This window comes from Bufo gargarizans, chromosome 3 (assembly GCF_014858855.1).
Source record: "Bufo gargarizans isolate SCDJY-AF-19 chromosome 3, ASM1485885v1, whole genome shotgun sequence".
Taxonomy (NCBI): Eukaryota; Metazoa; Chordata; class Amphibia; order Anura; family Bufonidae; genus Bufo; species Bufo gargarizans.
Window position 1 is genome coordinate 282,592,815 of NC_058082.1, and position 26,007 is coordinate 282,618,821.

At 43.4% G+C, this 26,007-nt stretch overlaps 1 protein-coding gene across 1 annotated transcript in view; it reads left to right on the top strand.

Annotated features, from left to right (window-relative positions):
- The window catches only part of YWHAG (tyrosine 3-monooxygenase/tryptophan 5-monooxygenase activation protein gamma), a 39,738-nt gene extending 14,196 nt beyond the window's left edge, over positions 1-25,542 (top strand). The window contains exon 2 of the mRNA XM_044286074.1: positions 22,776-25,542. Coding sequence (XP_044142009.1) covers positions 22,776-23,432 — 657 coding nt within the window. The 3' untranslated portion in view covers positions 23,433-25,542. The remainder of the gene's footprint in view (positions 1-22,775) is intronic.
- The last annotated feature ends 465 nt before the right edge of the window (positions 25,543-26,007 follow it).

Below are 26,007 nucleotides of genomic sequence, written 5' to 3' on the forward strand. Positions count from 1 at the left end.
GAGAGCTCACTCTACCCGGGCCATGTCCTCCTCCCAGGCAGAACGGGCCGGAGCTTCCCTTGAAGACATTTGTAAAGCCGCTACGTGGTCTAACATCCACACCTTTACAAAACACTATAGGTTAGACCTATCCAGCTCAGACTTGTCTTTTGGACGGAAAGTCCTTCAGGCGGTCGTCCCCCCCTAAGCTATAATTTTTTATATCTCCTTGTAGCCGTCGTGGTGATGAAGTGGAAAGCCGGAATTAGACTTACCGGTAATTCAATTTCCACGAGATCACCACGACGGCACATATATTCCCTACCCTTCCTTAAGCCTTACCTGGGAGGTTATGAAGTAATACCCTCGGTTTAGTATATTTTGTTCTCACCACTTTTTTTCTGTCTCTGTAATTTTGGACACACTGGTGTTGGTGGTGGGAGGGGGGGATTTAAACCCTCTCTCTGTTCCTGCCCCTACAGAGGTCAGGGGTCAATCTCCTTGTAGCCGTCGTGGTGATCTCGTGGAAATTGAATTACCGGTAAGTCTAATTCCGGCTTTTTTTATTCCATTTTTTTTTTTTAGTAAATTTCTTTCCAAATTCTTATGACCACACTTAGGCCTGTTTCAGACAACAGTCCTTTCCGCACTTTTTTCTGTCCGAGATTTTTTTTCATTTAAAGGGTTTCTGTCAATGGGTAATTACCTGGCTGACATTAGCGGTGTGCTAATGTCAGCTGAACATAACTATATTCGTGCCATCTCACTGCCACCATTATTGAGAAAAACAAACTTTTTATAATATGCTAATTAGCCTCTAGGAGCAGGGGGGGGCGTTGCACCTGCTCCTAAAGGCTCCGTTCTCCCACCTCTGGCCACACCCTTCTACACTTGATTGACAGGGCCGGGCCAGCGTTGGTCTCCTGTCTGCCGGGGAAATCGGCGCAGTGTGGGAAGGACGTTCGCCGGCTTCCTCACTGTGACAGCGCCGAATACTGAACGGGACGGCGCAGGCGCGAGATTTCCCCCGGCACACAGGGCCGGCAAGAGGAGACCAGCGCTGCCTAGCCCTGTCAATCAAGTTAGCAGGGCGTGGCCAGAGGTGGGAGAACGGAGCCTCTAGGAGATGGCACTAATATAGCATATTATAAAAGTTATTTTTTTTCTCAATAACGACGGCACACAATGAGATGGCACTAATATAGTTATGTTCAGCTGACATTAGTGATGTACTAATGTCAGCCAGGTTAATACCCATTTTTCTGATGACAGGGACCCTTTAAGTAAATGAGTTTGGGGGGAAAAAATGGAAGCACCCAGATTCCAAATGAACATCCACGTATGTACATAAAGTATTCGGCTGGGGTGTCTGAATCCAGCTTTATAAATTGTCAGTTTCTGAAAAGAAAGTGGTGCGCAGTTATTGTACATTTGTGTAAAACATACAGAAAAGTTTTATGGAAATTGACAAACTTTGTGCAACATCACAATGGTGGGGGTAACCGTAGGTAAAGCTAGAATTTTATCATGCCACATAAGTCACACCACACATTTGTAACCCACACACACATACTTGAATAAAGTTCCCATTTTACCCTGTCATGTCCATACTGGATCTTTAGCTTAAAGGGATTCTGTCACCAGGTATTATCGGCCGATATAGAGGATTTTAACAGTTATCGGCATTTATTTTGCCGATATTCCGATAACAAATCGGGAACACAGATCGCGCTGCTGACAGCACTCTCCGTGTTCCCTCTGCAGCACAGGGGAGAAGGAAGCAGTGTCTCCCTCTCCCCTGTGCTGCTGCTGCCGCCAATGGGAGGACAGGGAACAAGAGGAGGGGAGGAGCTATGGCCACTGCGCACCAATGAAGATAAGTCTCTCATTCATATACAGGAGGCGGGAGCTGGCTGCAGAATCACATAGCCGGCTCCTGACCTCCTACGGTAGTTAACCCCTCGGGTGCCGCGGATCACAGCTAACGCTCATGGAGGTCGGGAGACGGCTATGCGATTCTGCAGCCAGCTCCCGCCTCCTGTATATATATGAATGAATGAGATTTATTTTTTACATAAAAACATTGGTGGCGCAGTGTGCCTGCGGCCCCCCACCCCAGTATTAACAACATTGGTGGCGCAGTGTGCCTGCGGCCCCCCACCCCAGTATTAACAACATTGGTGGCGCAGTGCCCTCCCCCCCCCCCCAGTATTAATCATTGGTCGCAGTGGCCACAGGATCCCCTCCTCCTCTGATCGGAGTCCCAGCAGTGTAATGCTGGGGCTCCGATCGGTTACCATGGCAGCCAAGACGCTACTGAAGCCCTGGCTACCATAGTAAGCTCCATGCTGCTCTGTGCACAAAGCACAGAGCAGCAGGGACAGTGTGAGCTCCTATTCACCCTGATAGAGCTCTATCGGGGTGAATAGGACAAGTTAGTAGTAAAAATAAAAATAATATTAAGTATAAATGAAAAAGAAGAAAGATTTAAAAAAATAAATAAAATACACATTAACAATAAACTGAAAATGAAAATTCACATAATATCGGCATAAATTATCGGCTATCGGCCTAAAAGTTCACAAATTATCGGTATCGGACCTAAAAAATCAATATCGGTCGATCCCTACTTCTAAATGTGATCTGTAGCCTTATTTTGCTAAAAAACAGCTTTTACTAACCTGTCATTCAAAGAAATAAGGCCAAGGGGATGTCAAGGGATCCAAGCTGCCGGCCGCACCCTCCGCCGTTCGTGCCCAGCGCCGCCTCCTAACACTCTGTGCCGCCTCTCGCTCTCCCTCCCCCCTCCTCCTGCTGTAAGATCTCGCGCATACAGGGGTTGAGCGAAGTGCCGGCGCATGCGCACTTCGTTGTAAGAAGCCAAATGGAGAAGTCCGCGCGTGCGCACAGGGCTCTGCCTGATGCGCCCGTGCGGACTTCTCCAGATCACATTAGGCATCGTGATGAGGCCCTGAACATCAGCATATGTTTAGCTGACGGGTGAAACCTGGTGACAGAATCCCTTTAAAACATTCTGACTGCTTCTCTAGCAATACTTGTTAGGCCTGTTTCACACTTGCTTTGTGGCTTTCCAGTTTTGAGATCGGCAGATGATCTCAAAGCCGTAATTAGGCCTCATGCACATGACCGTAGTTCTGGTCTGCATCCGAGCCGCAGCTTTTGCGGCTCCGGTGCGGACCCATTCACTTCAATGGGGCCGCAAAAGATGTGGACAGCACTCCGTGTGCTGTCCGCATCCGTTGCTTCGTTCCGTAGCCCCACAAAAAAATAAAAAATAGAAGATGTCCTATTCTTGTCAGTTTTTCAGAAATTGCGGCAGGCACACAGGCGGCTTCTGTTTTTTGCAGACCGCAAAAAATGGAACGGTCGTGTGCATGTAGCCTTAAACTGAGCAGTGTCATTTAACACATCTATATACATCCATTTATGCGAGCTAGCGCATGCGCAGTGTCGGCATCATGTTCATTCCCTGTGCTGGCATCAGCACAGGGAACGAACTGTGCATGCGCTAGCTCGCGCATTGCGAGGTTTCGGCGCTCCAGCTATGCGACGTCACCCAGCAGGGAGGAGAATTGGAGGATGCGGGGCGGTGCTGGGCTCCTTTCCGGTTGACTCATCTCGGGCTACAGGACACATATTAGGTAATTAGCATATCACTCAAAAGTGTTTTTTAACTCAATAAAAGCGCAGAGAGCTATGGGACCTGGTTACTGCAGATGTGCTAGTGGCCATCTAGCAGCCCATGTCCCCAGCTCTATGCGCAAAATCATGGTGACAGGTTCCCTTTAAGTAATAGCAAGCGCTTCACTCCCTCTCTGTGGTCATATGACACAAACGAATCCCTGATGCAAAAAATTTGCATCAAGGATTTTTTCCCCCCAAATTACTGGATTTAATCGAGTAATCATTTCAGCCCTAGTGCTGTCCGCATCTTTTGCGGCCCCGTTGAAATGAATGGCTGTCTGAATGAGCTATTAGCCTGTGGGGAAGAAGTGTCAGTACTTGCATTCTGTTCCTCAGCAGAACACAACGCAAATAAAGGTTTGTTGCGGTTTTCCAGTATCTGCCATATTATTCACGCACAATCCACAACTTAGAAAAATACGTACCTGCAGATTCTGTTGCGGAAAATTCTGCAACGTGGGAAGGCACCCGAACACTGAAAATGCAGTGTGCTCTGCAGGCAACATGTTATAGAGCAGGGTCTATAAAGAGTCAGTATAATGTGTAGTTCATCATCTCTAATGAGTGACCGCCTGTGTGCGCACCTCCATTCAGAGAAAGGTGACAAACATGGAGTTGCCCACAGGACTACTAAACTGAGATTAGGCAATTCTTCAGAAAATTATCACATGCTGTCTGCAGTGCGCACTTCTTTTACAATGTGAAGGGCTTACTTTTTGGAGGATGTTAACTTTTTAAAAAAGAAAAGGAAGAAATAACTGATGTGAACAATTTTGATTGGTGGGGGTCTGAGAACCCCACTGATCACTAAAACAAGTAGGCAGAAGCACTGAGCTGGGCTCTGTTGCTCCTCTCTAGCTGAAGATGGGCTCAACAGACAGTATATAGGGCCTCATGCACATGACCGTAACTGTATTGTTGTCTGCAAACCACAGATCCACAAAATATGGACACCTTCTATGTGCATTCCACATTTTTCTCGCTCTATTCACTAGAATTGACTATCTCAGGCTGAAATATGGACAAGAATAGGAAATGTTCTATAACGTGTGGAATGGACATACGGATGCAGATAGCACACAGATGGCACCCCTGTGCTGTCCGTTGTTTCTGTGGACCCATAGAAATGAATACGTCCTTGTGCAGTCCACAAAAAATGCAAATTGTTCACGGATGCAAAATACTGTGCATGAGCCTTAAGCCTGTTTGCAGCTAGTGAGGGCCAACAGCGCCCAGTCAAGAATTTCTGCCTCGTTTTACTGATCTGTGGAGGTTTCAGCACCCGGGGCCCACTGATGAAAACTTCTGACTTAAAGCATTTTTTTTGAAACGCCATTTACTCTTTAAAGGGAACCTGTTACCAGGATTTTGGGTATAAAGCTGAGGACATGGGTTCTAGATGGCCGCTAGCACATCCGCAATATCCATTCCCCATAGCTCTATGTGCTTTTATTGTGTCAAGAGAGCTATGGGGAATGGATATTGCGGATGTGCTAGCGGCCATCTAGCAACCCATGTCCTCAGCTCTATACCCAAAATCCAGGTGACAGGTTCCCTTTAAAGTTGTTGTCTGGGCTCTCTCAATACCAGATTGGTGGAAGTCAGACACCCAGCACCGCTACTGATCAGCTATTTGCAGCAGCCGCCAGAAGCTCTGTGTCTGGATCCCTATTACAGTCAATGTGCATCCAGCTATGACAGATGCAGCCAGTGAACTCCGGCAGTCTATTCCTCCAACAGAACAAACTGCCGGAGTTCACAACATAAGCTTAGATACACATTCTGGTAAAGAACAGCCTGCTGGAGTATACCGTATTGGGTATAGCCGGATACAACCAGCATATGCTGTCAATGACCTATAATGTTCTGGCATACATGCTGGGTATTGTCCAAAGCATTGTCCGGCCAAGACCCAGCTTGAATGCTGTAACAAGGCCATACCCCATTACAGTCAATCGCTGCAGCAGCCGGCAGTATCCAACTATACCCGATATGGTACATTCTGGCTGGCTGTTCTACTGACAGACTGTATATTGCAGCTGTGAAAGAAGCCTTGTGTGTGCAATTATTTGCTAAACCACTGTAAGAAATTAAAATACAGTTTTTATAAAGCAATACATTATTTTAAGAAGGTTTTTTTCTTATTGGAGTACTCGTTTTATCGATAGAATACTCGATTTCTAAAATAATCGTTTACTGCAGCCCTAATTACAACAGTACCACATGTATCGTTATGTTTTAATGCTGAAAAAAGTGTTTTAAAAAATTATAATTTTTACTTTGCATCCTTTGTATTTTACTCCCATAACTTTTTTATTTTATGGGTTTATTTTTTTGTGGGCCGATCTGTATTTTTCATTGATACCATGGGGTGTGTATGACTTTTTGATCACTTTATTAAATTTTTTTGTGGGAGGTGAAGCAGCCAAACGCTTTTTCCCTATTGCTGTATGGGATAAATATTTTTATATTAATAGTACAGGCATTTTCCCATATATACTTTTCAGTTTTGCTCCCATTTTGCATGAGCTGAACTCAAAGATCTGAAACATTTTCTACATACACAAAAGACCCATTACTCTCAAATACTGTTCACAAATCTGTCTACATCTGTGTTAGTGAGCACTTCTCCTTTACCGAGATAATCCATTCCACCTCACAGGTGTGGCATATCAAGGTGCTGATTAGACAGCATGAATATTGCACAGGTGTGCCTTAGACTGCCCACAATAAAAGGCCACCCTGAAATGTGCAGTTTGATCACACACCACAGTGTTGCAACGTTTGAAGGAGCGTGCAATTGGCATGCTGACTGCAGGAATGTCTAGCAGAGCTGTTGCCCATGCAGTGAATGTTCATTTCTCTGCCATAAGCAGTCTCCAAAGGCGTTTCAGAGAATTTGGCAGTACATCCAACCGCAGACTATGTGTAACCACACCAGCCCAGGACCTCCACATCCAGCATGTTTACCTCCATGATCGTCTGAGACCAGCCACCCGAACAGCTGCAGCAAAAATCTGTTTGCATAACCAAACAAACTGTCAGAGACCGTCTCAGGGAAGCTCGTCGTCCTCATCAGGGTCTGGACCTGACTCCAGTTCGTCGTCGTAACCGACTTGAGTGGGCAAATGCTCACATTCAATGGCGTCTGGCACGTTGGAGAGGCGTTCTGTTCTTGGATGAGTCCCGGTTTTCACTGTTCAGGGCAGATGGCAGACAGCGTGTGGTGTTCTATGGGTGAGCGGTTTGCTGACGTCAACGTTGTGGAACGAGTGGCCCATGGTGGCGGTGGGGTTATGGTATGGGCAAGCGTATGTTATGGACAACGAACACGGGTGCATTTTATTGATGGCATTTTGAATGCACAGAAATACCATTATGAGATCCTGAGGCCCATTGTGCCATTCATCCACGACCATCACCTCATGTTGCAGCATAATGCACGCCCCTATATTGCAAAGATCTGTACACAATTCCTGGAAGCTGAAAACATCCCAGTTCTTGAATGGCCAGCATACTCGCCAGACATGTCACCCATTGAGCATGTTTTGGATGCTCTGGTTCGGCGTAGACGACAGCGTGTTCCAGTTCCTGCCAATATTCCTCAACTTCGCACAGCTATTGAAGAGGAGTGGACCAACATTCCACAGGCCACAATCAGCAACCTGATCAACTCTATGCAACGGAAATGTCCCCCCCTCTTCCCCCAGTAAGGCAAAACTGTGCACATTTCAGAGTGACCTTTTATTGTGGGGAGTCTAAGGCACACTTGTGCAATATTCATGCTGTCTAATCAGCACGTTGATATGCCACACCTGTGAGGTGTGATGAATTATCTTGGCAAAGAAGTCCTCACTAACACAGATTTGTGAACAATATTTGAGAGTAAAAGGTCTTTTGTGTATGTAGAAAATGTTTCAGATCTTTGAGTTCAGCTCATGCAAAATGGGAGCAAAACCGAAAGTGTTGCGTTTATATTTTTGCTCAGTGTACATATATTTAATTTAAAAAGTTTTTTTACGCAATTTTTTTTATTTATTTTTTTATAGTTCTTCTAGGCAACTGTAACATTCAGTCATTGGATTACTTCTCTCATAAACTCCAATGAATTGGCATCGGAGTCTGAGAAGATTACTGTTCCTATGGAGCCCTGCCAGTCTGTAATTACCTTTTTTATAGTAACAGCTTTCATTAATGTCCCCTATCTCTTTCTACTGGTCCCTTTTTAAAAGAACCATTGCTATGGCTTTTCAGTCTTCCCTTTTAGTGTAAACAGAAGACAGAGGGGCGGTCCTTCACACTGCATGCCTGCATTAGGCTTGAGAGTGAGGAGGCGTGTCTCAGTAATCCAATCTGATTGACTGGCAGAGAGTTGCTCGCAAGAGCAAGTGTGTATGGGAAGTGAGGGAAGGCAGTGAACTGGCAGTGTAGCCATCTTGAGAAGATTATTGTAGGATTCAAAACAGCCATCAAGGGAAAAGCTGAAGGAAAACAGTGGTATGTGAAGAAACTAAAGATTGCTTTATGCATAATGCTGCTGCAGCAGTAACAGATGCTAAAATTGATTATTTATATATATTTTTTTAATGAAAACATGACAGTTACACTTTAAAAGGGTGTCGCACATTTTGCACCTGTTTTTTACTTCAGCTTTTTTACCCAAAGGTAGAAGTGGGTCCAGCAGACAGGAGAAGTACAAGTCCTTTTTATTTCTCATTCCCTTTCTACTCACTTTTCCTTAAAAAAACTGCACTTAAAAGCACGGGAAAGGTAACATATCAATTTTAGCTGTGAAAACCAAACCCAATAAACAATGGTGGAATTATTTTAAATGTTTCTGTTTTCTAAAACATGATATGGTAAATTATATTGTGCCTTTGAAAAAAATATCTTGTCCTGCAAGAAACAAGCCCTCATAGGGCTGTGTGAACAGAAAAGCAGAATATTTATGGCCCTTTGAAGTCAAGGAGACAAGAAATTAAAAGTATAATGCCAAGGGTTACACTGCTGATTTGACTATTTACCTGTTGTTGATGTTCACGCAGTTTATAATATTTTGGATGTACATTTTAGTGACTAAGCGTTTTTTCTTGTGAATAACTGAAGGCCACCTAACCAGCATCAACTACTGCAAGATTCCGGCTTATCTGCTCCTTGCCACTCTGATGGCTTGTTTTCTTCCGGCTGGAGCATGGACATGGTCACCTGTGCCACTGCAGCCAATGACTGGCTTCCTTTGCGTCATGTTGCCTGGAGAAAGCTGTAATCTCCCTGCACGGCTGCTACAATGTAGTTGGCGTGCAGGTGAACTTTGAAGAGGACATAGTGCTGGCATGAGCTCTGTGGCCCTTCGAGAGCTGATCAGTGGGAGTACCCGAAATCGCACATCCATTACTCTAGTATTGAGATCCTGTCCTTGAGGGTGTATTGGTTGTTTAAAGTGTAGACGTTTTGTAGAATTGTCTTGATGAATTTTCTGTCCTCGTTCTCTGAACTTGCTCAAGATTGTCTACTGAAGCAGACGGCTTGGTCGAGAGTCTTCATCTAGCGCAATTTTTCTCTTTTTGCAGGAGGGATATTACTACCCAGGTTACTAGGTTGGGAGAATGAAGCAATAAATGATAGAATCTCTTGACACATCCATGTTTAAATGTCTTTAATTCAAAAGGGTAGTTCCCCTTTATGAACTTTCTTTGTACAGAGTTGGCACTGTGCATTTGAGCTTGTCACCCTGAAGTATAGGAGGAAAGGAAGGGCCTTAAAGGGGCTGTGCAGTGTCGTACTGATAACCTATCCTCAGGATAGGCCACCGGTATCGGATTGGTGGGGATCCAGCTCCCAGAGCTCTTGCTGATCACTTGTTCTGTTGCATCGCTTTTAATCGTTACTTGCACGCCATCTACTTTGTATTGGTGGTGCAGTGTAATTATAGCTTCTTCTCCCATTTTAAGTTAACGGGAGAGTTAAGTGTAATTACACTGCACCACCATTACACTCTAGACCAGGCATTCTCAAACTGCAGCCCTCTGGCTGCAACCTGTAGGCTGTTCGGGCATGCTGGGAGTTGTAGTTTTGCAACAGCTGGAGGGCCGCAGTTTGAGGATGCCTGCTCTAGACTGCGTGCATGTAACCATTGAAGAGGACGCAAACACTGTGGCCTCTTCATACAGCTGAATCCCTACCTATTGGGTACTGATGATCTATCCTAGGATAGATCATCAATTGCAAACCTTCTTTAACATATAGAAATTACCAATTATGAGGCAGTGCATAGACCCTCGCAGAACACTTGCAGGGCTAGGGTATGTGTTTTTCGCTGCAGTTTCAGAGCTTGAGAAAAGATATTTGACTTAAAATATGAAAAATATTCTACAGTTTTCAAACCAGCACCTGGATATGAATTATTTTGTAATTACATGTAATTAAATATTTAGCAAAGCTCCTGAGTTATTCAATAAAATGTATCTGTATAGCGCCACCTGCTGTTTTGGTTTTTCTTATTTCTTTGTTCTGCTCACTGAGAAGGCCGCACATGCTCAGTTTCATCCTTCAACTGCCCCCTGAGCTGTGATAGGGAGAGCATGGACACGCCCCCTGAGCTGCAGCAGAAAAGACACTCCCCTTGAGCTGTCAGTTTGATATAAATCTAGCAGAGCAATGAATGGGGAGATCTCTGGATCCATGTGAGGTACAGGGCTGGTTCTAGCTTTGTTAGAATGTCATGTACTATAGTTACATTAGTCATGGGATAACCCCTTTAAATCATAGTGAGAAAAGAAAGTAAAAATCTTCAGTCCAACCTTATATAGAAGTATAGCTCTGATCAGGGTAACTTTGATGCCCGGCTACACTGCGAAGGTTTGCAGTGTGACTGATTATAACTACAGTGTTATTCCACAAGATTACATTTGGACTGCAGTTGTGGTTCAAAAGTTAGTCAGTCACACTACAAAAAGTCGCAGTGTAGCCCTAGCATGGCTGCAAGATCACGTATACTTCCTCTTAAATGATAGGATGTAACCCAGTGAGCGTGGAGGATGAACTGAAACCATAAAAAAAACAAGCCATGAATGGGAAGAAGAGCACTGTGCAGCTTCTTTTCGCCCTTCTCAATTTGACATGTCTCTTATTACACTTGTCAGTCAAGCCAAGCAGAGTGTGGAGAAGCTGCAGGGTGGACTTTCTGTGCCAGTTTTCTCTGAACACTGCAATTCCCATCTGCCTGGAGATCTTAAGCCATGTAGGGCGCATGCACCACAAGACATAAAGGGCAGGAGTCAGTACATCTTCTCTGCCTGGCCCTGTCAAAGCAGTGGGGCGTGGCTGTGAAGAGAATGAGAAGAGCAATGGGTGCAATGGCAACACCTTTGTTGCACTTGAGCTAATTTGCATTAAAAAGGTGGATTTCTCCACATTGGGTGCACAAATAAGGATCTGACCAACAGAATTAGAATGTGGTGACCAGTGTACATTTCCCATGGCAGATTTATTTTAAGGTACTGGATGGTAGATTCCCTTTAAAGATGCTCCAATGTGCAATATTGGATAAATTTGGTGCAAAGTACACCTGAGCAGACTCGAGCAACACAGGCTTCAAATATTACCCACATGATAAGTAAACCCTCTGGGGGAAATTTTATTGTAGACTGAGAAAACGTTTGGCATCATATAAAATATGTCAAGCATCCTGATCACGTCAATCATAATACTGATGACTTATCCTGGGGATAAATCATCAGTGTCATGAACCAGGAATACCCCTTTAACTAAAACAAGGCAAGTCGGAAGCAGTCACAGGGCTTCTTTAAAGGAGTTATCTGCTTTGGACAATCTTTTTGTTGGAGCAGCCTCTCTAAAAGAGAATGCATTGCATAGTTCTTATTGAGGTCGATTCACCATCCATGTAATGTAAGAACATGTCTCCTCCAAAGCAGGGCTGTGGAGTCGGTAGATAAATGCTCCGACTCCCCGACTCCGACTCCTCTGTATTTAATATGCGAATGTATTTTCATACATTCCTTGAAGGAAAGAAAGAAGTTCTTCTAAGCTCTTCTAGCACAGAGAGGTAGTTGGGCAGAAGCTGCTACCTTCTCCTTTGTGTGCTGATCTTCTGCTGAAGATAGGGCAGTGGGAGGATCCAGGAAGGGACATTTATTTTAAAACATGATTTCCCTAGAAGAATCCCATAGTCATGTTTAAAGTTTAAGATAACATTCTGAGTTTACACGTTTTATAGCCTTAGGCCCCATGCACACGGCCGTGTGCGGGCCGTGGAACCGCGGCCTGGATCCCTCCTGAGAGCAGGAGCGCACGGCGTCACTGGTTGCTATGACGCCGTGCGCTCCCTGCTGCCGGCACAGTACAGTAATACACTGGTATGATCTATACCAGTGTATTAATGTACCGGCAGCAGGGAGCGCACGGCGTCATAGCAACCAGTGACGCTGTGCGCTCCTGCTCTCAGGAGGGATCCAGGCCGCGGTTCCACGGCCCACATACGGCCATGTGCATGGGGCCTTAGCTGAATGACAGCAGTTTTTCCAATGGTTTACAGCTTCAGTCTTGAACTATTGACCCTCCATTCCCTTCACTTATACAAGTGTCTCTAGTCCTGCAAAACACATATTTACTTAATCCCTTATCAGTGAGAGGCTAGGTAAACCATGGGCATTGTGTTCCCTGTAACATCAGAACACAACACAATGGAAAGTATAAGTATTGCCACTCCTAATTGTGCATTGCGTGCCATATAGTGAAGCATATGAAAAGCATGCTTCTTCACATCACTGAACGCGTTTGTTTTGCGGTTACGTGAGGCACTGCATGCATTGGCCTTTATTCTTACAGTAGAGAAGTCATTAATTATAACTGTTTATGAATTCGGACATTTAAACTTGCTTTTTTTTTTTTATTCCAATTTAAATTTAGTAGGAGTCGGAGTCGGTTCATTTTTTGCCGACTCCGACTCCAGGTACCCAAAATTGACTCCGACTCCACAGCCCTGCTCCAAAGTGCATGGCCCATGGTTTACTAAGGCTACTTTCACACGTGCGGCAGAGTGATCCGGTAAAACGTATGCCAACTGATGGCATTGGTAAGGCTGATCAGGATCCCGTCTTACAAATGCATTGAAATGCTGGATCCGTCTTTCCGGTGTCATCTGAAAAAACGGATCCAGCATTTATTTTATTTTTTTCGGTCTGTGCATGCGCAGATCGGAAGGACAGGTCCAGCATTCCAGTGTTTTGAATGCTGGATCCGGCACTAATACATTCCTATGGAAAAAAAATGCAGAATCCGGCAAACTGATAAATTATTTCCCTAGGACGGAACTCAATGCTGGAAAAGAATAACGCTAGTGTGAAAGTACCCTAATGTTGCCTAACATTAAAACAGTGTAAACCCTGACTGTGTGAAAGTGCACCACATCTACATGTGTCAGTGGCTCACACTTTTCTAACTGTGCACCAACTTGTATTTTTTCGGTTCTTCTGACAGACTGGAAGAATGGAAATAAAACGGTGATGTGAATGTTCTTATTTTACACCACACTCACTTTTCTGTAAACCATGCTGCTGCGGTATCCAGACACTTTTGGGAAAGTGTCAAGCATGTCTAAAACATCTGTTCTTGGCACAAATGCTTGATAATTGTCTGAAAACAGATGCTCCAGAATTTTGGGCGTTTAATATTGATGACTTCTCTATAGCACAGTTCCTCAATATTGGGATCAGGGTCTGATTCTTGGTATCCCCCACCAGTCAGCTGTTTTCAAAAGCTGCTGTGCTCCAGAAAATCACAATTTCTGTTTAGTGCAGTGCTGCTCCTGTTCACTTGAATGGGAGCAATGCTGCAGTGACCAGACACTGCCACTTAGTGTGCAAAGCTGTGGTGGTGTACAGATGGTTTTGCCTGGTTCTGGTTTACAACAGCTCCTGAGACTGCGGCTGACTGGTGGGGGTATCAAGGGTCAGACACCCACTCATCCGAAATTGATGACGTCTCTATAGCATAGTTCATCAATGTGAAACTCCCAAGAGTTGGACCTCTGCTCATCTGATATTGATACTCTTAATATTGTTTTAATATCGTGGAACTGGGATCTTTATTTTGAATGGTGGTTACTTCCTAGGAGGGCCCCTAGAAAATAAGCTATCGGCTATAATCTGATGGACAAATTGGCTGAAATGTTCAGTTTCTCTGCAGTGCCACCACCATGAGTGGAAATTAAAGAGGTTATCCTCTGGATAGGTCATCAATATTTGGGCAGGGGTCTGACCCTCAGCACCCTGGCCGATCAGCTGTTTAAAGAGGAGGCGGAGCTCCATGCGAGCACTACTACATCTTCATTACACTGCCTGTCGTCTTGGAAGTGCAGGGTAATTACAAGTACTTGCTCCATTCACTTGAATGGAGCGAGTACTTGTAATTATGTCATGCCACTGTGTAGTGTAATGAAGAGGAAGTCACTCTTGCATGGAGAGCCGCCTCCTTCAAACAGCTGATTGGCGAGGCGCCGGGTGGGTGACCCCTTCCAATCGGATATTGCTGACCTATCCTAGGAATAGGTCATCAATATAAACAGGCTCCTCAAACCCTTTAAAGAGGACCTTTTACCGGTCTGGACATTATATAAATATCTGTGTAGGGCATACTGAAGGCATGTTACTGTGCCTACCGTACTTTGTTTCCAATGCGCCACTCCGTTCGCCCCCTGTGCCCCCTTATTGGCTTCCTGCCTGGAATCTAAATTCATACCATCGGTACAGGGAGGAGGAGAATGCTCGGTTTCTCAAGGGGCGTCTCCTTCTCCCTGGCTGTGAGCTGCCCAGTCACAGAGGAGAGTGTCACAGCCAGAGAAGGTTAGCCTTTTTTTTTTTTTTTTTTTTTTTTTTTTTTTTCCCTCCCTCCCTGGCTGTGACGCCCTCCACTGCAATTGGACATCTCGCAGCCAGGGAGAAGAAGACGCCCATTGAGAAACAGGGCAGTCTCCTTCTCCCTGTACTGATAAAATGAATTTACATTCCAGGAGGGAAACCAATATGGGGGGCACAGGGGGCGAACCGAACGGTGCATAGAAAACCTAGTAAGCGCTGTAACATGACTTCAGTATGCCCTTCACAGCTAGCTAGTTATATGATAATGTCTGGACAAAATGAAAGGTCCTCTTTAAGACCACCCCTGTGAACAGCTTTCAATCCCTAGGAGAAGTGACTGACTGCCGTTTATCTATGTATACACACTATATAAAGAATGCTATTAATTGCTGGTAACCCCTCCCACGTCTACTGTGAGCTGTTCACAGCAGTGGTCTTAAAGGATAACTGTCACACTTAGACCCTAATTTTAATTTTCATATATGTAGTTACTAATAACATGATATTCCAGAATCAGTTACTATTAGACTGACTTACCCCATATTTAATAAGATTCAGTCCTTAGCAACCAGTCTGCATAAAACTGCAATTTCACTATTCAGTTAAGATGGCCGCCACTGCCCTCACCCTGAGGCTAATCCCGCCTGCCCTCACTAGCCAGTAACAATAGCCCCCCCCCCCAAAAGTGTCAGTAACCAGAGCCCTCCCCCTAAAGGGTTAATCTCCTGCAGCACAAAGGGGTCCTCTTACCACATGTTGCTTTCATTTATACACTGAGCAGACGGCAGATCTCCCTTCCCTGCTCTGCGCTGCTTCAACTCTGCATTGTCCAAGTCTGCTGAGTGAGGGAGTGTCTGCCAAGTGCAGGGACAGGAAGAAGTGCACACAGCCCAGGCACTGTTATCAGCTGCTGGGGAGGACCTGGCTTTAATCATTTACTTACAGTCCCTGGCTGTCAGTAATCTGACCTTGCACGCTGCATGCTTCTGTGTCCTCTGCCCTTCAACACATAGATGGACCATGCCTAGCAACCCTATTTTAAGCACAGGTAAAAGTAGGCAGTAAAGGGAACAAAAATGTGGAGTTAAGGGATAATTGAATACACAGTAAAAAGTTGAAATAGGGCCACCAAGGTGATATTAATCACCACAATCCAATACTCTGAAAAAATAAAATGCAACAGTTATCCTTTAAGCTAGAAGATGCAAAGATCTAAATGTAAAAAAAATGTACTGAACATTTATGCACAAATATACATGTTGTACATACTCTAGAACATGCTGCCTGCAGATTGCATTTTTCTGGTGACAGAATCTTTTAAAGGGAACCTGTCACCAGGATTTTGTGTATACAGCTGAGGACATGGGTTGCTAGATGGCCGCTAGCACATCTGCAATATCCAGTCCCCATCATCTCAGGTTAATTTGTATATGTATCAAATTGTTGTGTTTTTTTTTTTTTTTTTAATACCATAAAAGCGCACAGAGCTATGGGAACTGGATATTGCGGATGTGCTAGTGGCCATCTAGCAACCCATGTCCTCAGCTCTATACACCAAATCCCGGTGACAGGTTCCCTTTAAAGGGAATCTGGGACCCCAATTTTCTACCACCTTTCTACAATAATACATGAGTACTACTGCAAATATGGAGGCCAGATCACAATTTTTTTATTTTTCATTGTCGGGACTGCGGTGCATGCGCACTTAAAGGAGAAGACTTATGTTAGAACAGCACAACAGTCCGGACTGTGTATATTTAGGTACAGCTTTGAGGGCTAACGGTGATCTGGGCTGCTTATATGCAGTACTATGTATGCATGTATTAGGGCTCTTTCACACTTGCGTCCTTTTCTTCCGGCATAGAGTTCCGTCGTCGGGGCTCTATGCCGGAAGAGTCCTGATCAGTTTTATCCTAATGCATTCTGAATGGAGAGAAATCCGTTCAGGATGCATCAGGATGTCTTCAGTTCCGGAACGGAACGTTTTTTGGCCGGAGAAAATGCCGCAGCATGCTGCGCTTTTTGCTCTGGCCAAAAATCCTGAAGACTTGCCGCAAGGCCGGATCCGGAATTAATGCCCATTGAAAGGCATTAATCCGGATCCGGCCTTAAGCTAAACGTCATTTCGGCGCATTGCCGGATCCGACGTTTAGCTTTTTCTGAATGGTTACCATGGCTGCCGGGACGCTGAAGTCCTGGCAGCCATGGTAAAGTGTAGTGGGGAGCGGGGGAGCAGCATACTTATCATCCGTGCGGCTCCCAGGGCGCTCCAGAGTGACGTCAGGGCGTCCCACACGCATGGATGACGTGATCACATGGCATGTCATCCATGCGCATGGGGCACTCTGACGTCACTCTGGAGCGCCCCGGGAGCCGCACGTATGATAAGTATGCTGCTCCCCACTACTACTATGGCAACCAGGACTTTAATAGCGTCCAGGCTGCCATAGTAACACTGAACGCATTTTGAAGACGGATCCGTCTTCAAATGCTTTCAGTTCACTTGCGTTTTCCCGGATCCGGCCTGTAATTCCGGCAAGTGGAGTACACGCCGGATCCGGACAACGCAAGTGTGAAAGAGCCCTAACTGTAGATAATGGTCCAAAATCAGGTTGACCGATTCCCTTAAAAAAATAAATAAAATGCACCTAAAGTTAAAAATTAATAAAAAGACCTAGAGTAACACAATGGTTACTTCAGTCCTGACACTTAATGGAACTATGGTTTCTTTAAAATCCTGCAGTGCTTTAACCCCTTGAGGATAATGTTTGTGATCGTTGAGAACACTAATCAGACGCTTAACCTCTTGTGACCACGGCATCCGAGGTGGCTTTCACCAGGAATGCTGCACATGTCAATTGGTGGAGCTGTTTGTTTCTTGTGGTAGCCTCTACAGCAGTAGTTCCTATGGATGGCAGGGATCCATAGGAACATAGCACAACTTCCATAGGCTGCAATGGTAATTTATTGCACTCTATAGGACAAGCGGTCTAACAATTGCTTGTTAAGCTCCCATAAGGGGACTTAAAATATGTTAAAATGTTTCTAACAATATAAAAAAAATAAAACTTCAAGTCACCCCCTTTCCCCATAATATAAAAAAAAAAAAAAAAGCCACTTGCACCACCAGGTCACAAAAGGCCTGTTCTATATTAGCATATTTATCCCACACGATGTGTCGTAATGGGTGGGGGGGGGGGGGAATGTCTGATTCTTCTTTTTTTTCTCTGTAACTTTACCACCTGAAAAATATTAAATAGTTTATAAAAAGTAATCAATTCATACACCCTCCACAATGGTATCAATAAAAATTACAGATGACTCATCAAAAATGAGAACTCACAGCTCCATAGACTTAACTATAAAAAATTTATGGGGATCAGAGTATAGCAGTACAAAGATTATTTTTTTTCCAAAGTATTAACACAGAAGGAAAACTATATAAGGCCCCATGCACACGGCCGTTGTTCACGGCCGTGTGCGGGCCGTGGAACCGCGGCCTGGATCCCTTCCTGTGAGCTGGAGCGCACGGCGTCACTGGTTGCTATGACGCCGTGCGCCCCCTGCTGCCGGCACAGTACAGTAATACACTGGTATAGATCATACCAGTGTAGTACTGTATTGCGGCGGCAGCAGGGAGCGCACGGCGTCATAGCAACCAGTGACGCCGTGCGCTCCAGCTCACAGGAAGGGATCCAGGCCGCTGTTCCACGGCCGTGAACAACGGCCGTGTGCATGGGGCCTAAGTGTGGCATCAGTGTAATCGTACTGAGCCGGAGAATGAAAGGTAACAAGTCAGTTTTACTGAACAGGGAACGCCGTGAAAACAAAACCCATAAAGCTTTGATGGTATTGCGTTTTTTTTTTTTCTTTTCAATTTCACCTCATTTGGAAATTTTTCGGCATTCCACTACATTGTATGTAATATAAAACGGTGCTATTAGAAAGTGCGACTTGTCACACAAAAAACAAGCCCTCAAACGGCTACGTGAACAGAAAATAAAAAGTTATGGCTCCTTAACCCATAGGATCCCAGTGCCGTACATCTACGGTGAACTGCTACAAAAGTAGAGGCATACATACAGGCACTTTATATCATTGTTTACAAATAGTATTTTGGACCAATAATTGCCTTATTTTTACATATGCCTCTTGTTTGTTATTGCTAAAACGTAAGTTTTAATACATAGTATATAAAATGACTTTTAAGACCTAATAAATGGGTTTAAAGGGAACCTGTCACCGGGATTTTGGGTATAGAGCTGAGGACATGGGTTGCTAGATGGTCGCTAGCACATCCGCAATACCCTGTCCCCATAGCTCTGTGTGCTTTTATTGTGTAAAAAAAACCGATTTGATGCATATGCAAATTACCCTGAGATGAGTCCTGTACGTGAGATGAGTCAGGGACAGGACTCATCTCAGGGTAATTTGCATATGTATCAAATCGGGTTTTTTTTACACAATAAAAGCACACAGAGCTATGGGGACTGGATATTGCGGATGTGCTAGCGGCCATCTAGCAACCCATGTCCTCAGCTCTATACACACAATCCCGGTGACAGGTTCCCTTTAAAACTTAGTTGTGTCACATTCTTTTCCTCATTAGTTAGATATAAAGGCACTGTTGTTATCTATACAGCGCTCCTATTTTAGCAGTGGGTTACCAGCCCCCTTATGGTCTCTGTCCCTTGCTACTATAAACCCCTAAACTGGAGTCTGACATCATCTGGTAAGCGCCCTATCTCCTTGGGCGTACAGTATGCCTTACAAAAGTGTTGCATACAGAAGAGTGAAAGGTACTGATAGAATCGGCCTTTTACAGAATCAACAACAGTGATAAAAAATTATACAGTATCTGTACATATGATGTACAACATGAGAGAGAAAGAAAAATCTTAATATTGGCACATTTCGATAAAGAGGTAATCCCCCAGAACCCAACCATCGCATACAGAAGAGTTGTAAACGTAAAGGAAAGTCTAGTGCATAGTCACTTTCAGTGGAATAGAAAGGTGAAGATGACGTGGCTGTACATTAAAGGATCATATCCCTGTGGAGACTGTAACTTCGGTAATGGAAAGAGTTCATGAATCCAGTGGACGATAGGAAATACCAAGTTAAACAATATGGGGTTGTCTATGCTAACAAATGTGGCTGCCCCAAGTTATATATTGGTAAAACCATTCCAGAACTAAGAAGATGGATTTCAAAACAGCTGAGTAGTGTAATCTCAGAAGCTGATACTGCCTTATTTTCTCCGGCCAAAAAACGTTCCGATCCGGAACTGAAGACATCCTGATGCATCCTGAACAGATTTCACTCCATTCAGAATGCATTAGGATAAAACTGATCAGGATTCTTCCGGCATAGAGCCCCATAATGCTGCCAGTGTTATCCAATACATTCCAGAACTGTAAGGGTTACATAGCATTATATTGATTTATGATGCTATGTGAATCCAGTCAGGCTGGGTGCTGTGATGCGGACTCGCTGCGGGAGGAACGCTTGCTCGATTGCAAGGGGCCTAAGTGGCATTTATCATGTAGAGAAAGTTAATACAAGCCACTTACTAATGTATTGTGATTGTCCATATTGCTTCCTTTGCTGGCTGGATTCATTTTTCTATCACATTATACACTGCTCATTTCCATGGTTACAGACCACCCTGCAATCCATCAGTGGTGGTCGTGCTTGCACAATATAGGAAAAAGCACTAGACTATTTTCGCTCCCACGGTCCTGGCCACCAGAGAGGCTGACGCTTTTTCCTATAGTGTGCAAGCACGACCACACCTGATGGATTGCAGGGAGGTCTGTAACCATGGAAACGAGCAGTGTGTAGTGTGATGGAAAAATGAATCCAGACAGCAAAGGAGGCAATATGGATAATAAGAATTCATTAGTAAGTGGCTTGTTTTAACTTTCTCTACATGATAAATGCCACTTAGTGAAGGGAGACAACTCCTTTAAGTACAGAAGTGTAGCATTCTTTAGATTATAAGGCTACTTTCACACTTGCGTTCGGGGCTCCGCTTGTGAGTTCCGTTTGAAGGCTCTCACAAGCGTCCCCGAACGGATCCGTCCAGCCCTAATGCATTCTGAGTGGATGCGGATCCGCTCAGAATGCATCAGTCTGGCACCTTTTGTCATCCGCTCCGCTCAGCAGGCGGACACCTGAACGCTGCTTGCAGCGTTCGGGTGTCCGCCTGGCTGTGCGGAGGCAAACTGATCCGTCCAGACTTACAATGTAAGTCAATGGGGACGGATCCGTTTGAAGTTGACACAGTATGGCTCAATTTTCAAACGGATCCGTCCCCCATTGACTTTCAATGTAAAGTCAAAACGGATCCGTTTGCACTATCATGAACATCATCATGGTAATGCAAACGGATCCGTTCTGAACGGAGCCACCGTCTGCATTAATATGAGCGGATCCGATCGAACGCTAGTGTGAAAGTAGCCTTAGCGGTGGCCTAAACTTTATAGTAACACGGGACTGAGACAATAAGGGGGTTAGTAACAGTACTCAGCAACCAGTCTGCCACGGCCCATTGCTACAATAGGAGCGCTGTGAAGATAAGGGCCATTATATCTAACTAATGAGGAAAATGCAACACAACTGAGAGTTAAACCCATTAGGTCTTAAAAGACATTTTATATACTATGTATTATAAGTTACGTTTTAGCAATAACAAACCAGGCATATGTAAAAATAAGGCAATTATTGGTCCAAAATATTATTTGCAAATATTGTACATCTACGGTGTTCTCATGGAGTGGATGCAGGAGCCACTCGATCAGCAATAGGGGTCCGATGCCTAACACAGGTATCCGGGCTTGCCTCCTATGGAAGCCTATGAGATCAAGCCCCCAGGCTGTAATGCATTGTAGAGGGGATCAGACCCCCAAAAGTTAAAGGCCCACAGTGGGACAAAAAAATTGGATTTATTTATAAGTGTAAAAAAAAAAAAGGCAGTTTTTACGGCGTTCACCTGACAGGGTGGATCATGTGATACCTAATGTGTTTTTTTTTTTTTTTTTTCTTTGTCACCTTGCCTCACAAAAAGTGTAATACCAAGCAATTATAAAGTCATATGTACCTCAAAATGGTACCAATCAAACCGTCATCTCATCCCGCAAAAAAATTGAGCACCTACATAAGACAGTCTCATAAAAAATGTGTTTTCTTTACAAAAATGCTTTTACTGTGTTAAACCTTTTACATATTAGGTATTGCTGCTCAAAATATCAAATTATCCAACCTTCAGGTAAATGCTGTAAAAAGTAAAATAAAACCGTGCCAAAACAAAAAAATTTTTGTTACTTTGCCCCAAAAGTGGAATATTGAATGATCAAAAAATCACATCAACATATTGACTCAAATTTATCACTAACAGGAAGTACATTGTGTCACAAGAAGACTGTCTCAGAATGGCTTGGACAAGTAGAAGCATTCCAGAGTTATTACCACATAAAGTGACACATTTCAGATTTGCAAAAATCCTCCTGGGATTTAAGGTTAAAAGTGGCTCAGTACTGAAGGGGTTAAAGGAGTAATAAACGAAAATGAAGAAAAAAAATTAATCGCCATAGCATTAAGGGGCTATTCAGCTTTGTGTAATTAGAGGAGTGCCATACTCTCCAGAAGACTGACCATACAACTGCTATGGGGGAGGAGGAGCCTTGCGCTAAACATTCATTTATTTATTTATTTTTCTGCTTCTGGACATACAGGTGAAACTCAAATTTTATGAAAAGGTTAAATATTCTAGGCTCAAAGTGTCACACTGTGCATGTAATGAGTCTTTGCACAATATTCTAATTTTTGGAGTTTCACCTGTAAATACACAGCATTTTTCCTAGGGGTAGCTCACTGGTTATATAGTTTTACAGCTTCCATAAATTTTTAGTGGTAACTGTATACATTTCTGCACTGAGCCCCCCCTTGTGGTGGCTGCAGTTAGACCGTTTTATCACCTACAGTGGAAGGGAAGAAGCAGACTGCTGTATGGGTGAGATTTATCAATGTACGAAATGTTGCTTGGGTACATGGGCTCTCTATTTTCTGAGCTAGTGTTTAGGTTTTGAAATGATGTTATGAATGGTGATAAAAGTGTGTAATGTTATGGGGATTAATTGGAGAGCGGCAATTAATACACAGTGTGATGAGTTGCTATCTTCTATATTGCTCATTATTTTCTCCTTTTACCAGGTAACAGAATTAAATGAACCACTCTCAAATGAAGAAAGAAACTTGCTGTCTGTTGCATACAAGAATGTTGTTGGAGCACGTAGATCTTCCTGGAGAGTAATCAGCAGTATTGAGCAGAAGACCTCTGCAGATGGCAACGAGAAAAAAATCGAGATGGTGCGTGCATATCGTGAAAAGATTGAAAAGGAGTTAGAAGCAGTATGCCAAGATGTACTAAGCCTTTTGGATAATTTCCTCATCAAAAATTGCAGTGAAACCCAGTATGAAAGCAAAGTGTTTTACCTGAAAATGAAAGGAGATTATTATCGATACTTGGCTGAGGTAGCCACTGGGGAAAAGCGAGCAGCTGTTGTTGAGTCGTCAGAGAAGGCATACAGCGAAGCCCATGAGATAAGCAAAGAGCACATGCAACCCACTCATCCCATCAGGCTGGGCTTGGCTCTTAACTACTCTGTCTTCTACTATGAGATACAAAATGCACCCGAACAGGCTTGCCATCTGGCCAAGACGGCGTTTGATGATGCCATTGCAGAGTTGGATACCCTCAATGAGGACTCTTACAAGGACTCTACACTTATCATGCAACTCCTGCGTGACAACCTAACACTCTGGACAAGTGACCAGCAAGATGACGACGGAGGAGAAGGCAACAATTAAGACCTCCCGATAGACTGGCAGCCGCACGCTGATGCTACTACCGCAGTCTTTATTTTTTTTCCCACAAGTGGGGGGTTGAGGGTGGGGGAGGGGCTAGGAAGGGACGACCTCCCCAGGGAAAGACCCTACCACCTGTCTTTGATTGCCTCTTCGACATTTTGCCAAAACACCACGAGTGGAAAGTTAGACTGGCTGTGCTAGTATGGAATGGCAGCCAAACACTGGCACATGGACTGTTCTGTAGTTTAATAAAAGTGGAGCTGTTTTTAATTTTAAGTTATCGCTAGACATATTTAGAAAGAGATTTACGAGTAGGAATAACTTGAATGGAATGCCTTTTTTAAATAGTTTTGTGGTTCCAGTAAGTTATTTTATATTTATATTCTTAGCTGTAAGCACGTCTTGCCCTTCATGCTACAGTATATGCATATTTATTTAAGACGCTGGTTGTGTCGTTTGTGCAAGCCTCCGACTTTACAACACGCGCCCAGTTCTTTAGCCACTGCCTGCCAGTATTCATGCTAGTGAATTCCACAGTTTACCAGGAAAGCTTGCCAGGACTTCAGCAGTCAGGTTTTGTTCATCCTTCTCTTTTTGGTAAGTCTATAAAGTAACTGAAAAGGTTAGATGATATGTGATGTAACTTCTACCACCAAAAAATAAAATTTCTGTGTAACTGATCCACTACTGCCACCGATAAGTAGCGTCTTGGTGCTGAGCGCTGTCTTGTAACGGTAAGCGTTCAAACACTTTAATTCCTTTGGACGCGCTACACTTGTGGTGTAGTTTAATCACGCGTTACGATGCAAATGTCTGTTTGCAGATGTTTGAAATGGCAAATTCCTCCTTAAAAGGTCCTGCTTAATTTAATTTTCTGGCTGGTTTGATACGTGCAACCAAAGTTCTAAACGTTCTAGTTTAGAACTATTTAAATGGAACAGTATAGGAAGATTTCTTTTAGGGTTACGATTCTTTTCTAGAAGCCATAGGTAATTACAGGACATGTAACAAAAGGCTGTCGTCATTGTAGACTGTTTATTGCTTACAATGGCAGTGGCATCTTCATAGCCAAAATCTGAGGCAAATCTGTAGCAGAATTCGATTTACTTCATTGATTGACAGCAAGTGAAATATTATTTAATTTTTTTTTTTTTGTTCCCGTCCAATTATCAGTGTTATATTTATGTCCAGCATAAAAGTAATTTACTGGAATTACATTAACTATTTTTTATTTTTTTTATTTACTTGGCTGCTATAAAACTCTGAAGATCCTAAGAGGGCTCCAAAGCAAAGAACGCTGAGTAGAATCAAAGCAGCATTTTTTTTATTTTATTTTTATTGCACTTGCCTATATAACAGTTTCTCCAATGAAATTACTACCGCTGCATTAATCTCAATACAATATTGTGCATGCTAGTGTTGTATTTCTATAACGTAGCTTGAAATTAAATTATACAGTAGATGTTATGTATTCCTATGGCAAGCCAACTAGTCTTCAATTTTATTGCCTTTATTTTAAAGAAGCAAAAACAATGTTCTCCATTGGAAAGTGAGGGTTTAAGGGGTAGACAACGGTCTACAGAGCTGTAATAGTTAACAATGGGTATGTAATGGATGTTGCTATTGTGACATGCAAATATTTAATTTTGATCTTAAAAGAAAAACATATAAAAAAAAAGAAAAAAAAAGAAAATATATATAAAAATGGGTTAGATGGGGAGTGGGAGGGATCATAAACACCAGTTTTAGCCTAACCTCAATGTCTGGTGTAAGTCATGGTGAAATTCTAATTATTAATGTGTAAGAAAATTACTGTTTTTGAATAAGCCTTTGTTTGTGCTTCTTTGTCACCGTAATACAGTGAATTATTTAAGGTCTGATCAGTGAATTGTCATTTTTACTTTTTCACTTTGTTTTTAAACAAACTCAGTGTTTCAGCTCAAACATTTTCCCCATATTTTTATTTATTTTTTTCTTTCCCTTTTTTTTGGCTCACGGACCATTTCTAGCAGTTTTTCCTCAGTGATGGAATATCATGAATGTGATTCATTATGTAACTGTCGCACATTGAGCAAATAAACTTACGGATCTGATGTGGGTGCTGCTTAAACAATGTGTGGTGGTGTTTTTTTTTTCATTTTTTATTTTCCCCTGGTTGGTGTTTTTATGTCAAGCTCAAGCGCATCTTTTTAATGCAAGTTTGTCATTGGACTCGTAAATTTCAGACTTCGGTTGGCCAACCGTGGTGCCGACCAGCCCAGGGAATCCACATACTGCTTTTTGCCTTTCCACAACTGTACTTGCTATTGCCTCTAAAGGTGTATCCTAGCAATTGGCAGAAATCCATGTGCTGCATCTACTGCTACCACACCATGAATGGACACACTAGGAGCGTCATTTACTATCCAGAAATATGCCTATATTAGGTGTATTTCTGGCGCAGATTGTGGTGCAAAGGTTATTTGTGCCTCAATCTGTGACTTTTACCTGCTCACAGCATGTATAAAATGGCAGGCCCGTCTCATTCATCATTTTCTACATCTGTTTTAGGCAGCTGGCTTACGTTCAGACTGGC